At 38.8% G+C, this 14,744-nt stretch overlaps 1 protein-coding gene across 1 annotated transcript in view; it reads left to right on the top strand.

Annotated features, from left to right (window-relative positions):
• The window catches only part of MAP3K5 (mitogen-activated protein kinase kinase kinase 5), a 104,962-nt gene extending 92,849 nt beyond the window's left edge, over positions 1-12,113 (top strand). Inside the window, exons 25-30 of the mRNA XM_027633853.1 lie at positions 2,611-2,716; positions 5,141-5,381; positions 8,484-8,596; positions 9,486-9,598; positions 10,496-10,572; positions 11,384-12,113. Coding sequence (XP_027489654.1) covers positions 2,611-2,716; positions 5,141-5,381; positions 8,484-8,596; positions 9,486-9,598; positions 10,496-10,572; positions 11,384-11,444 — 711 coding nt within the window. The 3' untranslated portion in view covers positions 11,445-12,113. The remainder of the gene's footprint in view (positions 1-2,610; positions 2,717-5,140; positions 5,382-8,483; positions 8,597-9,485; positions 9,599-10,495; positions 10,573-11,383) is intronic.
• Positions 12,114-14,744: the final 2,631 nt, after the last annotated feature.

The following is a 14,744-nucleotide window of genomic DNA, read 5'->3' as shown; positions in this document are numbered from 1 at the left end:
TAGTTTACAAAAAGCAATGTTTTTTCTTGTTAAGCTATGTATTTAATCACAAGCAGTTAGGCTTAATTATTAGGATGAATAATGAACAGGGGAGGGTGCAGCTGTGCTGAGTATCACTTGCCCAGACCGAAGTCACACAGTTCAACTGAAATGGCAATCCAAGTAGGCATTTGAGGTGGATGATTCTGTTAGCATTTAAACCTGGGGCACTGACAAGTAAAAGATCTGTCAGGAAGGATGGCATAGCATGTAAACTGTTGCAGAGACTACACTAATAAGAATTAAATGCTATTTGTAAAAAAACCCTCAGTTTGAAATTAATCTGTAAAATAGATGTTTCTACAAATCAAAGTTTTCACTTTGATTCTTTTGAGTACACTCTCAGCTATCCATTCTCCTTAGCCTCATAATAATATTCTTTTGACACTTACAAGAAAAAAACCAAGCATACAAGATTAAAAAAAAATGGAGGGGGGAACAGTAAAAAACCTGGGTTGGTGTTCTGATAGAGATGATGCTGGGCATCAGTTGTTTGGTGGTAATTGCCTGAGTTGTATTCTTATAAATAAAAAATTTACCACCTTCTGTTAACTTCATCATTACAAGTTGCTGGTTTGTAACTGAAAAATGTCTTTTCCATTGCTAGCTCTTTATTATTTAATTAAACCCACAGAAAGTTCAAAGAAAAACTTTGCTTTATATGTGCCCAGTCTTAGTTCTTTTGGACACACTGTAGATTTCTAAAGTAGTACACTGAAATCCAAAACAATATCAAGGCCTCAGATAGGCAGAGACTTAGATACTGATGAAAGTGAGGGGGAAAGTACTTCGCTTGTTCTCGGGATTTAATAAGGTAATCTTAGGTAACAAGGTTTAATATCACAACATCTTCATGGAACCAACCAAGCAAAAGTAGTTTTGTGATGAAATGTAAATAGCTAAATCCCATTACTGTAGATTGCTGTGTTCTTGATAAAGTTACATCGCGTTTCTTCATTTCCCAAATAAGCTGCACTTACCTAAACACGTCAATGTCTTGGTAGCAGTCAGTAAGGGAAGGTGCTAAGTGCTTGCAAAGGGGAGTCATGCTGCCTCGGAGGGCAGTGGGCAGACTTTTGGGGCCCTTGAGCAGCTGCTGTCCAGGTGTCAGGTACAGGGCAGGGGCTCCTGGCACTGCTGATAGCTCTCCAACTCCAAACACAGTGTCTAAGTGCCATCTTGTGGCCACTGGCAATAGAATTGAGGAGACGTAGGTACAGCTGTGGTGAGTTGACCCAGGCTGGCAGGTAGAGGAAAGCCCCAACCCAGTCACTCACTCCCTCCCTCCCAGCAGGATGAGGAACAGAATTGGAAGGACCAAAAGTGAGAAAACTTGTGGGTCAAAATAAAGAGTGGAGGGGGAAAAAACTTACATCAAGTGATGCAAAAGCAATCATTCACCATTAGCAGAATAATGCCCAGCCTATCCCTGAGCAATGTCTCCTTTGGAAAAACCAGCCTATAGTTTTATTGCTGAGCATGATGTTATATGGAAGGGAATATTTCTTAGGTCGATTTGAGTCAGATGTGCTGGCCATGTCCCCTTCCAGCTTTTAGTCCACCTGCAGCCTACTTGCTGTGGGGCAGCACAAGAAACAGAGAAGGCCTTGACACTATGTAAGCTTTGCTCAGCAATAGGTAAAGCATGGGTGTGTTATCAAGGCTGTTTTAGTCATCACTCTGAAACACTGAACCATGTGGGCTGCTGTGAAAAAAATTTAACTCCATCCCAGCCAAACCCAGTACAGGTACCTATACTGAATATGATAGCTTTGGGGCAGTGAAAATAATATGATTAATAGTCTGTTTTTTGCGATTGCTATTTAATGTTGTCTAGGCATTTCATTATAGCACTGTCACCTCACCTGCTTCTTCCCTGTCATGTGGGAGGGGGAAAACAATTCCCCTGAAGTAGAGATGTTCTTGCAAGTGGCATGGAGCATCCATAAAAGGCCCCTGGGAATATGGCTAAAAGCAGTTTGAAAGCAGGCCTGTAAGCAATTAGGAGCAACCCAGAGTAGAAATGATGTGCTTATATAAAGTAAAAAGTAGAAGGAAAGAGAAAATGGTACAGCACACAAACAAAGTCCCCTGACTGTTTAAACAAATGTTAATTAACTATTTTTTTAGTTAAGTAGGAGTGGTATTACATTAGTCTTTTGATATTTCCTACAGTTGTACTTTAAAATAGACAAGTATTGCTTAGAGCAAGCAGTGAAAATGATGCAAAAAAAATAACAAGATTAATTAGCTTCAGTTACAAGCCTTTAATAACATGGTCTTTGTTATTTGTCTTGCTGGCATTCTTTTTAAGTTTCTCTCCACAGCCATGAAGGTTAAGTATCACAGTAATCAAAAATCACCTAACACAGGAACTAATACGAGATAAAAAAATACAAAATATTGTATGACATAAAAAAAATGGAGGAAGTTGACAATGTTGCTATCAAGAAATAGTTTTAATCACCTGCTTGGATACAGCATCTATAAGTTTAAACACTTTATATAATGCTGACATATAGTTTTGATTTCTGGGGTATGTAATATCTGAACTGAATTTTCTATTACTAGGTCAATAAAGTTCTCCGAAATCATAACATCAAGCCACATTGGATGTTTGCACTGGACAGCATAATCAGAAAAGCTGTGCAGACTGCTATTACAATTCTGGTCCCAGGTGAGTAATTTCTTAATACTCAGGAAATATTTATCAGCTGATCTCTTTAAACATGTTTTAGAGATGTGATTATGATGCTTCACTTAAGACTTTGAAACCAGTAGTGACTTTTTTCCTGTTCACTGTCTGTTTTGCAATTCAAAAGCTAATCAGTGAGGTGTCCAAGCTATTTTGGAAAGCACCTTTCCATGATGCATAATCTAAACTATTCTGCAACACAAGGTTAATGTGCTCATGGATCTAATTTTTTGAGAAGCACAATGTTGCCCCTTGAAATCCAGAGGACAGGCCTCTTACTAGCACATGCAGATTTTGGAAGGTATTTTACAAAGTGTAGATTAATTATGTGCTTTTTGGAGCTCGTGGAAGTTTCTCTTGCTTATGGTCAGAAGCTGTCTAAAAAAAAAAACCAGGACAAAAATCAACAAACAACCCTAAACATCTGAAACCCACAAAAACCAAACCAGTCTGTAGTGCCTGCACTCTGAATATTAGATTTTGAATGTTGTGAAAGTAGAATGCCTGGCTTCACCGAGGGAAGGAATCTGTTTGGAAGAAAGTGTAGCCCATTCTGTTATTTCTCTGCCTATTTCCAGAGTTAATTTCTCTGCTGCTTCTTAAACTTTTAACAATGGAATTAATGGTGATATTTTAAAATATATGATTTAATGCTTTAAGTCTGAAGTCAGAATACTTAGTTTCCCATTTTCTGCAGTAGGTTAAGTCTTATATTATCAATAAGGGGATCTGAAAATTCCTACAAAAGTTACAACCATTCCTGTTCTCCTTGGTATTTTCCATATCCCTAACACAACCATCAAGGTATAAGTAGGGTTTGTGTGTTACTTTCAAGTCATAAAGACAATCTGTCCTCTGATTAGAGTGCTGAACAACTTTAATAGGCATGTACTTTACTCCTGTATAATAAGAGTTCTGTGGAATCCTCCTTAATAGACTGTTCTTTCCCATACAGCTTAGTATCAGCATTAATTGTACGAGTTCAAGCTTAAACAAAAGCCTCTCTGCCCTAATAGTGTTTGGGCACTGATCATCTGCATCTTCCCTAATGGCCTTACCCTACTTCTGTTTGCTTTCCCTTGCCTTCATCTGACTACTTTTTTTTTTTCTTTTCTTTTCTTTTTTTTTTTTGGTACCTTTTTTTTTCCCCTCCTAAGAATGATGTGAAGATTTATCTCTGGCCCTAACGCTTCTAAAAGTAATGGGATGTTTAAGGAGTGTTGCAAAGCAGATTTTATACAGTTATACTTCCTGGTGGTGAACAATGGCAAAGAACTTCTCCATCACACTAATAAGAACAGAAGTTCGAAGCAAATTCTGGCATATTTGCCTGTCAATATTTGGGTAACTGCTTTATAATAAATTTGCTTTCTTTAATATAGAGGAAGCACAGCTCTGTTGATCTTAGTATGTTGAGTCTTGAAAAAGGTATGTAGCATTGAAATGAAGAGATGAAATAGATCATGGAACAGATGTTTCTTTTGTAAAGAACAGAAACATACTTATTAGTTATTCAGCAGAAAGGGCAAAAACCAAGTGTGATTTGGGAAAAAAAATACTTTTCGGTGAGGAGACCAGAGGGAGTTCTTAACAGTAAGGAACCACAATTGAAGGAAGGAAGAAAGATTTATATTAAATGGTTAGAGTTAACAAACAGATGTTGTTGCAATAATAGGTTCTGTAGGAGTATCAGATCTTGTGTCCGTATCTTGCATACCTGGTAAACTCTGGTAGGTGGTTTAAACAGGACATAATAAACCAGAGTACACGTACAGCTTTGTGTGCACAGTTTTATGGATGTGCATCATTACAAAGTAGGCAGTGTTCCCTCTAATAAGCAGAAGGGAAGTGTGCTGCTTTTAATTCTTGGGAGAGGGGTCTTTTTGTCATTTCCTCTCTATATCTTTGGATAAAATTTTTTGGTAAACATGGTGTTCTTCTAATGAGATAATGCCAAATATGACAGAATAGCAATAGCAGTAATAGCTGGATTTAAAAGAAATAACAATTTGTTTGATAAAAGATTTCAGGTGAGACACATAGAAAATACAAATTATTGAGAATGGAATTAAGCAAAAGAACTTCTGCTGCACACAATACTTCAGCACAATTTGAAATAAAATGCTAGCCAAATCTGGAATCATATTCATCCAAATGTTTGGTTTTTAGAGCTTTTTAACATTCAATAGGCTGAATAATAATTTGCAAAAATTAGATGCTGTTACATTTTAAGTGGTCTTAAAACTCTAGAAAATATCATCTGTTCTCTTGTTATAGAAATTTCAGATCTGGTTTACCCCAAACTATAGGATGATCTGCAAATAGTCACTTAGGTCTGCTTTTGTTTTAATGTTTAACTAATGTGTAACATCTTTACTGTTTTTTCTTTTGCTTATATTTTAATAGAATTGAGGCCACATTTTAGTCTTGCATCTGAAAGTGATACAGCAGATCAAGATGATATAGAAGTTGAAGATCAAGATGAACAGCCCCAGAATCAAGCCATCCAGCAGCCTTGCATTGTCATGGAAGATGCAGTAGCTACCTCAGGTGTAAGCACACTCAGCTCTACAGTATCCCATGACTCCCAGGCTGCTCACAGATCACTGAGTGTCCAGCTGGGCAGGCTAAAATTAGAGACAAACAGGTGAGTCTGGACATCAGGAGACAGAGACACTAGCCTACTTGGGACCGTACATATTGTTTAGCTTTTAAAATACCTGTGCTAGAAGAGAAGTGATTGCCAAAATTCCATAGCACTGCAAGGTGTTCATTTAAATGACAAAATGTTTAGCTGTGACTGATCATTTTTGTTAGTTTTAATGATTTCAAAACAGTAATGATGCAAGTTAAGGTCGGTCTTGATTTCAGGTGCCCTTTCAAGGAAGGTCTGGAAAAAACTGACTTGCTGCCAAGCTTCTGCTTTTTCTCTCCTTCATCTCCTCTGTATGGCTGATGAATGGTGTTATGCTTTGTTTCCACGAAGGCAGAACTTGCTGTTCTTTTCTGTAGTTATTCTTGGGGAGTGAACTCAAGCTGACTGACAGCCACATATGAACTCCGCGAGGAAGATACTTCAGACTTGTTTTGTGCGCAGAATTCACTGCAAGCAGGATCTGTGCTTACCAGCAGCCATTATCTTTTTATTAAAGATTTGTTCATCAGAGAAAGATGTGAAAAATAGGTGTTTTGTTTAAAAGAAGAAATGAGCCAGAGGTTTGGATATTGGATTTTTTTTCAGAAATGTATGCATTGCACTTTAAACCTGAAAAGTGGTTCTTTGGGTTTTTTTTGTTTGTTTAAGAAATGTCAGAGAAAAATCTGTCTCTGTTCTTTTATTCAAATTACCTTCTATATATTTTGTTTTCTTTTCATTAAAATATACCAGTCTATTTAAAGTAGATATTTAGCTTTTGCAGCATTGGATTTATGACATGGGATTCCCTACTGACCTCAGTAAATTTTAAATGTGATCTTGATAGAAAGAGAACATGTCTTCAATAAGACAGTGGTTATGCCAATAGGACATTCTTTGGAGTTACAGTTCCAATTGAAGTTAAAATGTTAAATTGCACTTTACTTTTAAATGTGTCCAAGAAGATTGCCATAATTAGAGGAATTCATTAGACTGTACTGTTTTTAATAAAGTAACAGTATTTTTGGGTTCTTATGTTACAATTAATTTTCTTGCTTGTGACCACTGAGAAAATTTGGAATGCCTTATTGATAAATGCCTTATTGATTAAATAAATACATAACTATTTTAGATTGGCTCACTTTAATTCACAAGTTTATGGTGGGGAATAGCCTCAAAAATGATCAATTTGTAGAGGTACTTTTTTGCTAGCACTTTGCTTCTGTAAATTTCTCAGCTGCAAAGCCTTTGGCCAAATAATCACATCCAGTCATTCACACAGAAATTTTGAGGTACATAATGCGGACAGTTGTTTAAATCTTAATGAAAGCTTCACTGGGATAAGCAGCAAGCAGTTATCAGGAGAAAATAATTCACTATTTGGCCCTGGAGGCCTTTTTCAACCAGAATAGACAGAATATCCCTGAAACAACATCTCAGCCTTGACCTTATTGGTCACCATAACTGGTCTACTCTGGCCTCCAGTCGGGAGGCCTGGAGACACACCATCTATAACGCAGCTGTCTCTTTGAGAACGCACACAGGATCACTCTCGAGGAGAAAAGGCAACGCAGAAAGAACCTTGTTTTGCAGAATACACCATCTAAGGAGTCTTTCTGCCTTTCGCAATCGGATATGTCTGTCACGTATTGGCCTCATAAGCCACCAGCGTGGCTGTAACAAACGTGGAAAGAGCCTTCCCAAATCTTTGTTCGCAAAGCCTAGCCATGATGAGACAGAATATGAATAAGTTAACTGGAAGGTGACTTGTCTGTACAGAATACCAATCTGCACTGAGAATGACCAAGCTGTGGGGGTGCAGAGATGCACAAAGCAGCTCTGTTCCCAAGGAGAGTGGACCTGTTAAGAATTATTAGCTTGGGTGTAGAAGCATTCAAATGCAACTATGCTGCTGGTAGGCCTGCGTGCAAGCTAAGAGTAGGAATAGATGTTTTTATAAAGCATTCATATGGGATGCAGTTTAATTCTGTGCAAAGACAGGCAAGGTGCTTTTGTGGCACATTTTCTAACTGAATTCCTATCTTTCATTGTCCCAGAAAAAAAGGTGTAATGCTCAACTGGTGTAAAAAAAATAAAAATAAAAGGAAACAGGCCAAAATGGAACAGTTATTGCAGAGTTTTCAGGCTGACAAAGATTTCAGGAAACGGATGAAAGTGCTGCAGTTCTTTCAAGGCAGAAATTCCTAAGACTCAGAAGTCAGTAACAGGTTTCTGAGTGTGTTCTCCATGTCCAGTTTCTCATATCAAGTTCCTGAAAAGACATTGTTCACAAATCCCCTCTTTTACTAAATCACTTTTCTGAAAGCTGCAGCAGTTTCACATAATAATTTTCCATTATATTCTGACTATTTTCTTTTGATCAGTTTGAAAGGTGCTGGCTACTGAATCTCTCTGGGTTTCTCTCTGGGTTTGTGTTATGATGGAGGTCAAATGCAGGTTCCAATTTACTCCTGCTTGACATTCTCAAATGTAATTGCTTAGGGGAGGATGCAAGTATTTTGCCTCCTCTTTTCTCACTCTTAACGTAGTCTAGGAGGGCAGGCACGAAGTGCCTCGTATGGGAAGAAGGGGCAGCCTATCTGTGGTTAAGAATGTGTTTTCCACATTTAAGAAATGCAACCATAAGTTTTCACCACATTTTCATCACAGCTCCACCCTTGCCATACCCTTGAAAATGTCTGCTGGAGAGATGTGAACTGACATTCTTCCTTACAAAGGATTACGTCACAAAGTTTAGCCCTTGGTTTATGAAACACTTTGATATTGTTCTCAGTTACACAGTTTTGTTTAAAGCAGAATGCCGGCTGTAGAAATTTCACTGACACTTTATACTTTTTCACTTGTTTAGTGAGTGAGTGTGTATATGTTTAGGGCTTTTTTTTTTTAGGGCTATAGTTTTAGGAACCAATGAATGTTTATATCTTGGTATAGGTCATAATAAATCTATGGTGAGAGAATATTCCTGTGAAAGCTGAAGAAGTCTGTCTTTCTCTTTGTCAGGAATGTTTCCAGTTTAAGTATAGTAAGATCTTTGCTTTCCTGAAAATTGAAGCTAATTAAGGAAATGTGTGCTTTCTTCTGGTTACTTGACAGGTTATTGGAGGAGTTGGTTCAAAAGGAGAGAGAATTTCAAGTCCTCTTACATCAAGCTATAGAAGAAAAAGATCAAGAGATCAGAAACCTACGGCTCAGGTCACAGCCAATAGGTGAGAAAAATTTTCAAGGAAAAATTTTATACTATATAGCTGCAGATGAAATGGTGCCAGCTAAACATCTGTTCATTTTATTGAGCCAGTCTTCAGCAAAGATGCTTTATTATGCTGCTTCTGGTAGGGTTTGCTCTGAAGTAAGAATGTACATTGTGGAAACAAATTACTGAATTTGTTAATCAAAGTACAAGGAATGGTACAATTTAAATATTTTTGTTTGTGATTATATGGAAGAGTACGAGGCTCATATTCTACAGAACAAATATTTCTAAAGAGGATAATCTAGTATGTTAGGTATGTGTTCCTTGAATTACAGCCTGTCCCAATTGTTCCACTGAAAGTTCAAGAGGATCTAAATGGTGAAATGTAAATACAACTTAAAGGTTTCTGAGGGAAGCCGACTTTGCTGTGTTATCTGCCCCGAAGAAGGTGGAAGTGCTAGTGCAGTTTGATGTTTCTGTGTAATATGCTTCAGGGAAGTGTTGCTTCCCAAAAGCAACTGATCCTCAATCCAAGGCATTGCCTGTGCACCGATTGTATGAGTTGCACTGAACAGTTCAGTTAATCGATGCAACAACCTTTGTATAGAAACAGTGACAGTGAAATCGATGTGCCTTGTACTTGTAAAGTCATTTTATGAAGAGGGCAGAAAATCTCTATCAGTGTTCACACTACTTGAACTGTACCCCTAGCAAAGTGGAATACTTAATGTCTATAAATTGTAATTAAGTGTGGGTTTTGGGAATTGACATTTATCTTTATTTATGGTGATACTGGTATTCTAAGCTTGAATGGAAAGCTCACAGAAGAAAGTGCTTCAGGAGTCAAAAATAACAAGAGGTTGCTTTGGCAACATAAAACCTTATCTCAGAAATGCTCATTTCAGATATTCCTGGATTGTCTGTCTGTCATCGTCATTCCACTGGCACAGGGACTGAAGACCCGGATCTCATAAACTGGCTGAGAGTTCATGGAGCTGATGAGGCCACAATAAACAAGGTAGCAATGATTCTGTTCACTTTCTAGTACAGTTGCAGTACTGTTTTGTGTCTCAGTACAAGAAGATATCAAACCTTTTTAATTACTTCAGCACATTTTGAGAGATCAATTTGTTTTCAGATGATAAGAAAAAGCCATGAATGTAAAGGCCTTCTTAAAAATACAATTCTATTAATAATTCCTAAATCCGATTAGGAATAAGGGAATAAAATGTCCTGGTAAATAGACACTTGCTTTTTCAGTGTCTTTACACATTGCAGCAGTCCCTGCTGATGATATGCTGAATACAGTGTACCTGTTCACGCTTAGCTAACTGTGCCGAAGCAAAATATGCTGAAGTAGATCAGTATGCTCTGCAGCAAATTATATAATTTTAGAGGTGTTGAGCACCTCAGAATATCAGCTGACTCAGGAACACTTGCATGTAGTTATCACTCCTACATATGAGATCAAAGGTTCATCCAAATCCAATTACATCAAATTTAGATGCCAGTCTTGAAAAGGTAGGCCTTAAATGTTGTTTTTAATTTCCTTGTGGGTTAAATGTGGTACTAATTATGCTCTGATTTGTGTTCACTGAAGTCTGCGATTCTGAGATATCAGTGGTAACAACAGAAATGCCAGTTGACAAAGGTTTTGAGTAGCTGTAAAAGCATTACACCTTTCAAGTTGTGCTTGGTATGCCAACGCAGAATATACAGTGTAAAATTTAAGTAGCTCCGTTGTATTTTTAAAACAAATGTGGATTAATCTGTTACATGTACCACATTTTAGATCAATTTTAGGTTTCTTCCAGGTGTAACCTTCTATTTTTAAGGGCAGATAATCCTAGGAACACGAGCTTAGGAAGCTAAATGGTATTTCTAACAAAATGTTAATTTAAACTTCTTTTTGCAGTTCTTGGCTGAAGACTATACCTTAACGGATGTTCTCTGCTATGTTACACGAGATGATCTGAAATGTTTGAGACTGAGGTAATGCTTCACATTTAAATGAACTGTGCTGAGCAGGAGTTGTGCTTTGTTTCAAGAGAAAATAACTGATACTAATTTATTGTATTGTGCAGTATTAATTTAAAATAAGTAACATTTTCCAGTATGTCTTTGTATGCTGACACAGTCCTGCTAAACAGCTGGATACTGTTTAAATTTTAAAATAAGCTATTTCTATTAAAGGCAAAATATTAGGGTAAGCATTTACCCTACACCTGGAGACACTGATTATCCCATTAGAGCCTTGCTTTTATTTGAAAAGGTAGAGATAGCAAAACTTTCAGTAGTTTATCATCATCATCAAACTTCAGAAATCTTACTTATGGACTGCAAGTAACACTAGATTTCACCTAATCATGCCAGGTGTGTGGGTCACTGCAGTACCAAGTTTAAGTAGAAACGATGGAAATTATCAACACTACGTGCGTGCCCAGTCAGTTTAAAAAAAAGTAACTAAAAAATTACAATAAAAGGCAAGTGTTAAGATTTTTACGTAATTGACACTTTAATCGTGTTGGAAGTCAGATGTGGGTTATGCAAGTCCTTTGGACCAGAAGTCTGAATTCCAGACAGCAGGCATCTGCCAAGTGGAACAATTACCCTGTACTATAATCAGGAAAGGACTCTGTTCTCTATTTGAGTATTGCATGTTGAATTTCACCTTTGATCAGCCTTCCCACTGAATTTCATTGATCAAAACCAGGGCAAGAAAATCAGAAAGCACCTAAATTGGAATGCTTTGAGGCTAGAGGGTATCTTTGTACCTGAGTGTCTTTATCCTTTTTCTTTTCAGAGGAGGAATGCTATGCACGCTCTGGAAGGCTATCACCGACTTTCGAGAGAAACACACCTGACATTGAAATTTTTCTTTGCTTCTCTGCAGAGATGAAAAGATTTCCTTTCAGCACAGAGCGGGTGTGCTGTCAGAGGGACTGTTGCACTTTAATCCAGTATTTGTTTACCAATGTTAAAAACACTGCAGCTTCCTGACTGCTTTTATTTCTATAATCCATAAGGAATCTATAAACAATCTGCAACATTATTTTACTTCAAATGTTTTTACATGCAGGTTTTTCAAAAATTTAACCCCATAAACATACACACAAAGTCATAAACTCATGAAATATTGTAGTACAGTAAGCAGATGTTAATTTCATAAAAAACTGATGTAAGATTTCACGTGACTGTACATCACTGGAACAAAACCAAAATGTGACAACAACTTTTCAAGTTTCTTTGTAATATATCTCAATATTATCTGTAGTAGAGCTTCATAATTTCAATCATAATTAGATATTTTTCTTTTAATGTGCAAGTTCTAAAGGTAATTGCTTTACCTACTGCCCTACATAGTTTATTATTGTTTATTTTTGGTAATTTAAGTTCTATGGTGCATTTGTTTTAGAGTTGTTTATGTACTACTGAACTGTACCAGTTGTATACACCTGAACCACAGTAATGTTAGCTTGTTCTAAAGCTATCTCTGACATACACAGTTGGAAATAAAAATAACCTAAGACTTACTTTTTCCTATATTTTTGGACTTTTAAAATAATAAAGGTGTAGAACTGGAAAATATTGGAATAAAAAAAAGAAAAAAATCAAATTGAGTATCAAGGGAACCTTTCTGACACATGTTAAACTTACTGTGATTTGAGTTGGATTATCACAGCATTGAATATTTTCTCAGTTCTCCTATTCAGTCTAATTCCTGTACTAACAAGCCAAGGCCAAACAAAATTTTTCTCCATGTGCTCTACTTCACTTGAGAAATGAAAAGTCTTGCTTCCGTGCACTGAAGAGTCATTGTGCCCTGTTGTTTCTTTTTCTGCTTCTGTTTATGCAATGTGTCTTTTCTCACATGTAATGAAAAATGATTGTGGATGTTCCCTGTCCATCCACTGTCACTGTCACTCCACCATTGTAGCACTGGGTATCAACAGATTCTTCTAGGGCAGCTGCAAAAAATTACAGTGTGAGTAAGACTTGCCTGGACAAGAAGGTACTTCTTTCTTCAGAAGCCTTGGTAATCAGTGAAAGGCTTATGTTCTCAATTTTTCAGGTCTAGCAGGCATTTTCAAAGAAAACTAAGTATTTTATTTTAAACATAAACATGCTGTCCTAACATGTATATAGTAATTTCCACTGACTAAAATGCAGCAATTATGCATTTAAAAAGACAGGCTAAACAAAGAACAGTAGATTAAATAATTTTAGTCAGATTTTTTTTACTCTGAAGACAGAGTAAAAGACAGACATTGATTTTTGGGCATAGGTAGATTCAACTCATTCCAAAAACTTAATTACGTTTCATGAGAAACATAGCTATTGTTTACCAATTTCTACTGCTATTACAGCAGGAAACAGTACACATTCCAGGTAGTTTTAAACACTGGAAAGACCAGTGGTGGAGGTTGATTTGTAAAACCCAAAGCAACTGAAAAAACACCACTACCCATTGAAAAGTGACCCTTAGGACAATGAACATCCCTAATTCTGATTTTTTGTGTGAAGCACAATCCTGTATCAGTCTGTGATTGCAGTTGGGAAACCTGATTTCACACAGTATGAATAGACCAGAATGTAATTGCATTGCTCTGTTTACTTTGAAAGCAATGCAGCCTGTTCTCTATGACTCCGAGTGCTCAGAAATGCCAGCTATGTATAACAGAAGGGAGTGTGATCGAGGTTTCAGTTCAATGTCTCTATGAGACCGAGCCTGGCACCAGCTGGGAATTAACTCCTATAGTTCATTGCTGGCTTCACCAGACCCAAGGTGGCTTCTGCAGAGTTGCTCAGCAATCAGTTCTGTATTCTCCACTGTAAGACTATATTGGGTCTGATCCATGCCTAGGCTGGGCCATGTACGCTTGGGCTACTTGAGCGATTGTGATCTGGTCCGAAGTGGTTCCTTGAACAGCACAGCTTATCCATATAGGTACTAGATCTGTGCACAAAAGCTTATGTAATATCCCCACTTCAGGCTACTTCATATAGATTGTGCTAGTCACATTACTTTTTATATCCCCAAAAAGAATGTGAAAAAACATTCTGGGACAGAGTGCGTCAGACATCTGGGACTTTTCAGCCTGGCTCCCTGAATATGCTAGTGGATATGTGGACCACAAGTGAGGGAACTGAGATTACATTGTAAGGACACATGATGTTTCAGTGCAGGATTTTGCCTAGGGCGACATTTTGACTATAGGGCACACCATTGGGTTTCCACTTGGATAACCTCTTGGTCCTTGATCCATGCTGTTGTAAGCCCAGGCTCAGGTGGACCAAGAGACACCTTTGCCCCTCAATTAACAGATCACAGAAGTGAAAACTCGATCAAGGCAGTGCTGATCCTGCTGTGTTTTGTGCCTTCCAGCGTAAAGCTCAGCCTGTTCTTGTATCCCAAACGCCCTCCTGCCCACAAACCACAGGGCACGTTTATCACTCAAGCCCCAAGCTGCTTCTGTTTTAGAGCACAAATGGCTCCTGGTGCAACAATCCCTTCCCCTAGAAGACCTCATGCCCTGAACTTGAAAGTGCTGCACGGTGGCTGAAGTTGACTTTGTCCAAGCACACGAGACTAAGGGAGCTGCGTGTCTCCACCTGCTTGCCCGTATGCCATGAGTTTCTTTACAGAAAGGACTGATACGTCGACGGCTCTTCACAGAGCCATTTTTTTGGAAGCGATGTGTTGCGGGCAACTCTAAACGTGACTGTTCAGAAGCACGTGCCGCAGCAGCGAGTCTGCAGCAGTGCAGCTCTTCCCCACACGATGCGGCGCATCGCCTGGGCTTGTGCGGCGGCCGCCACTCCTCCCACCTACCGTCGAGATGGCGAGCATCCCCAAACCTGTTGTTTCTCCCCGCGCTGGTACCGAACGAGCTGTGCCAATGCGACGGGAGCCGCTCTGAGGAAAAATACCAGCACACCTGGGTGAACACCGGCACGTCGGCTGCCCGGGGCCGCCGCGGGGGCCGGGAGTGCGGGCAAGCGCCCCCGCACCGCGCCGCACAAGCGCCTCCCGCCCGTGAAGCGCTGCCGCTCCCGGGCCGCGGGCGCCGGGCCCGCCCTCACCTGCTGCCGGGCAGAGCCCGCCGGCGGGGGCGGGGGACGTGGCGCTCTCACCTGCCCAGGGCCGCGGAGCCGCGGGGCGG

This window comes from Corapipo altera, unplaced genomic scaffold, assembly GCF_003945725.1.
Source record: "Corapipo altera isolate COAL_440 unplaced genomic scaffold, ASM394572v1 2b, whole genome shotgun sequence".
NCBI classification, from domain to species: domain Eukaryota; kingdom Metazoa; phylum Chordata; class Aves; order Passeriformes; family Pipridae; genus Corapipo; species Corapipo altera.
This window is presented reverse-complemented; position numbering and strand designations above follow the sequence as displayed.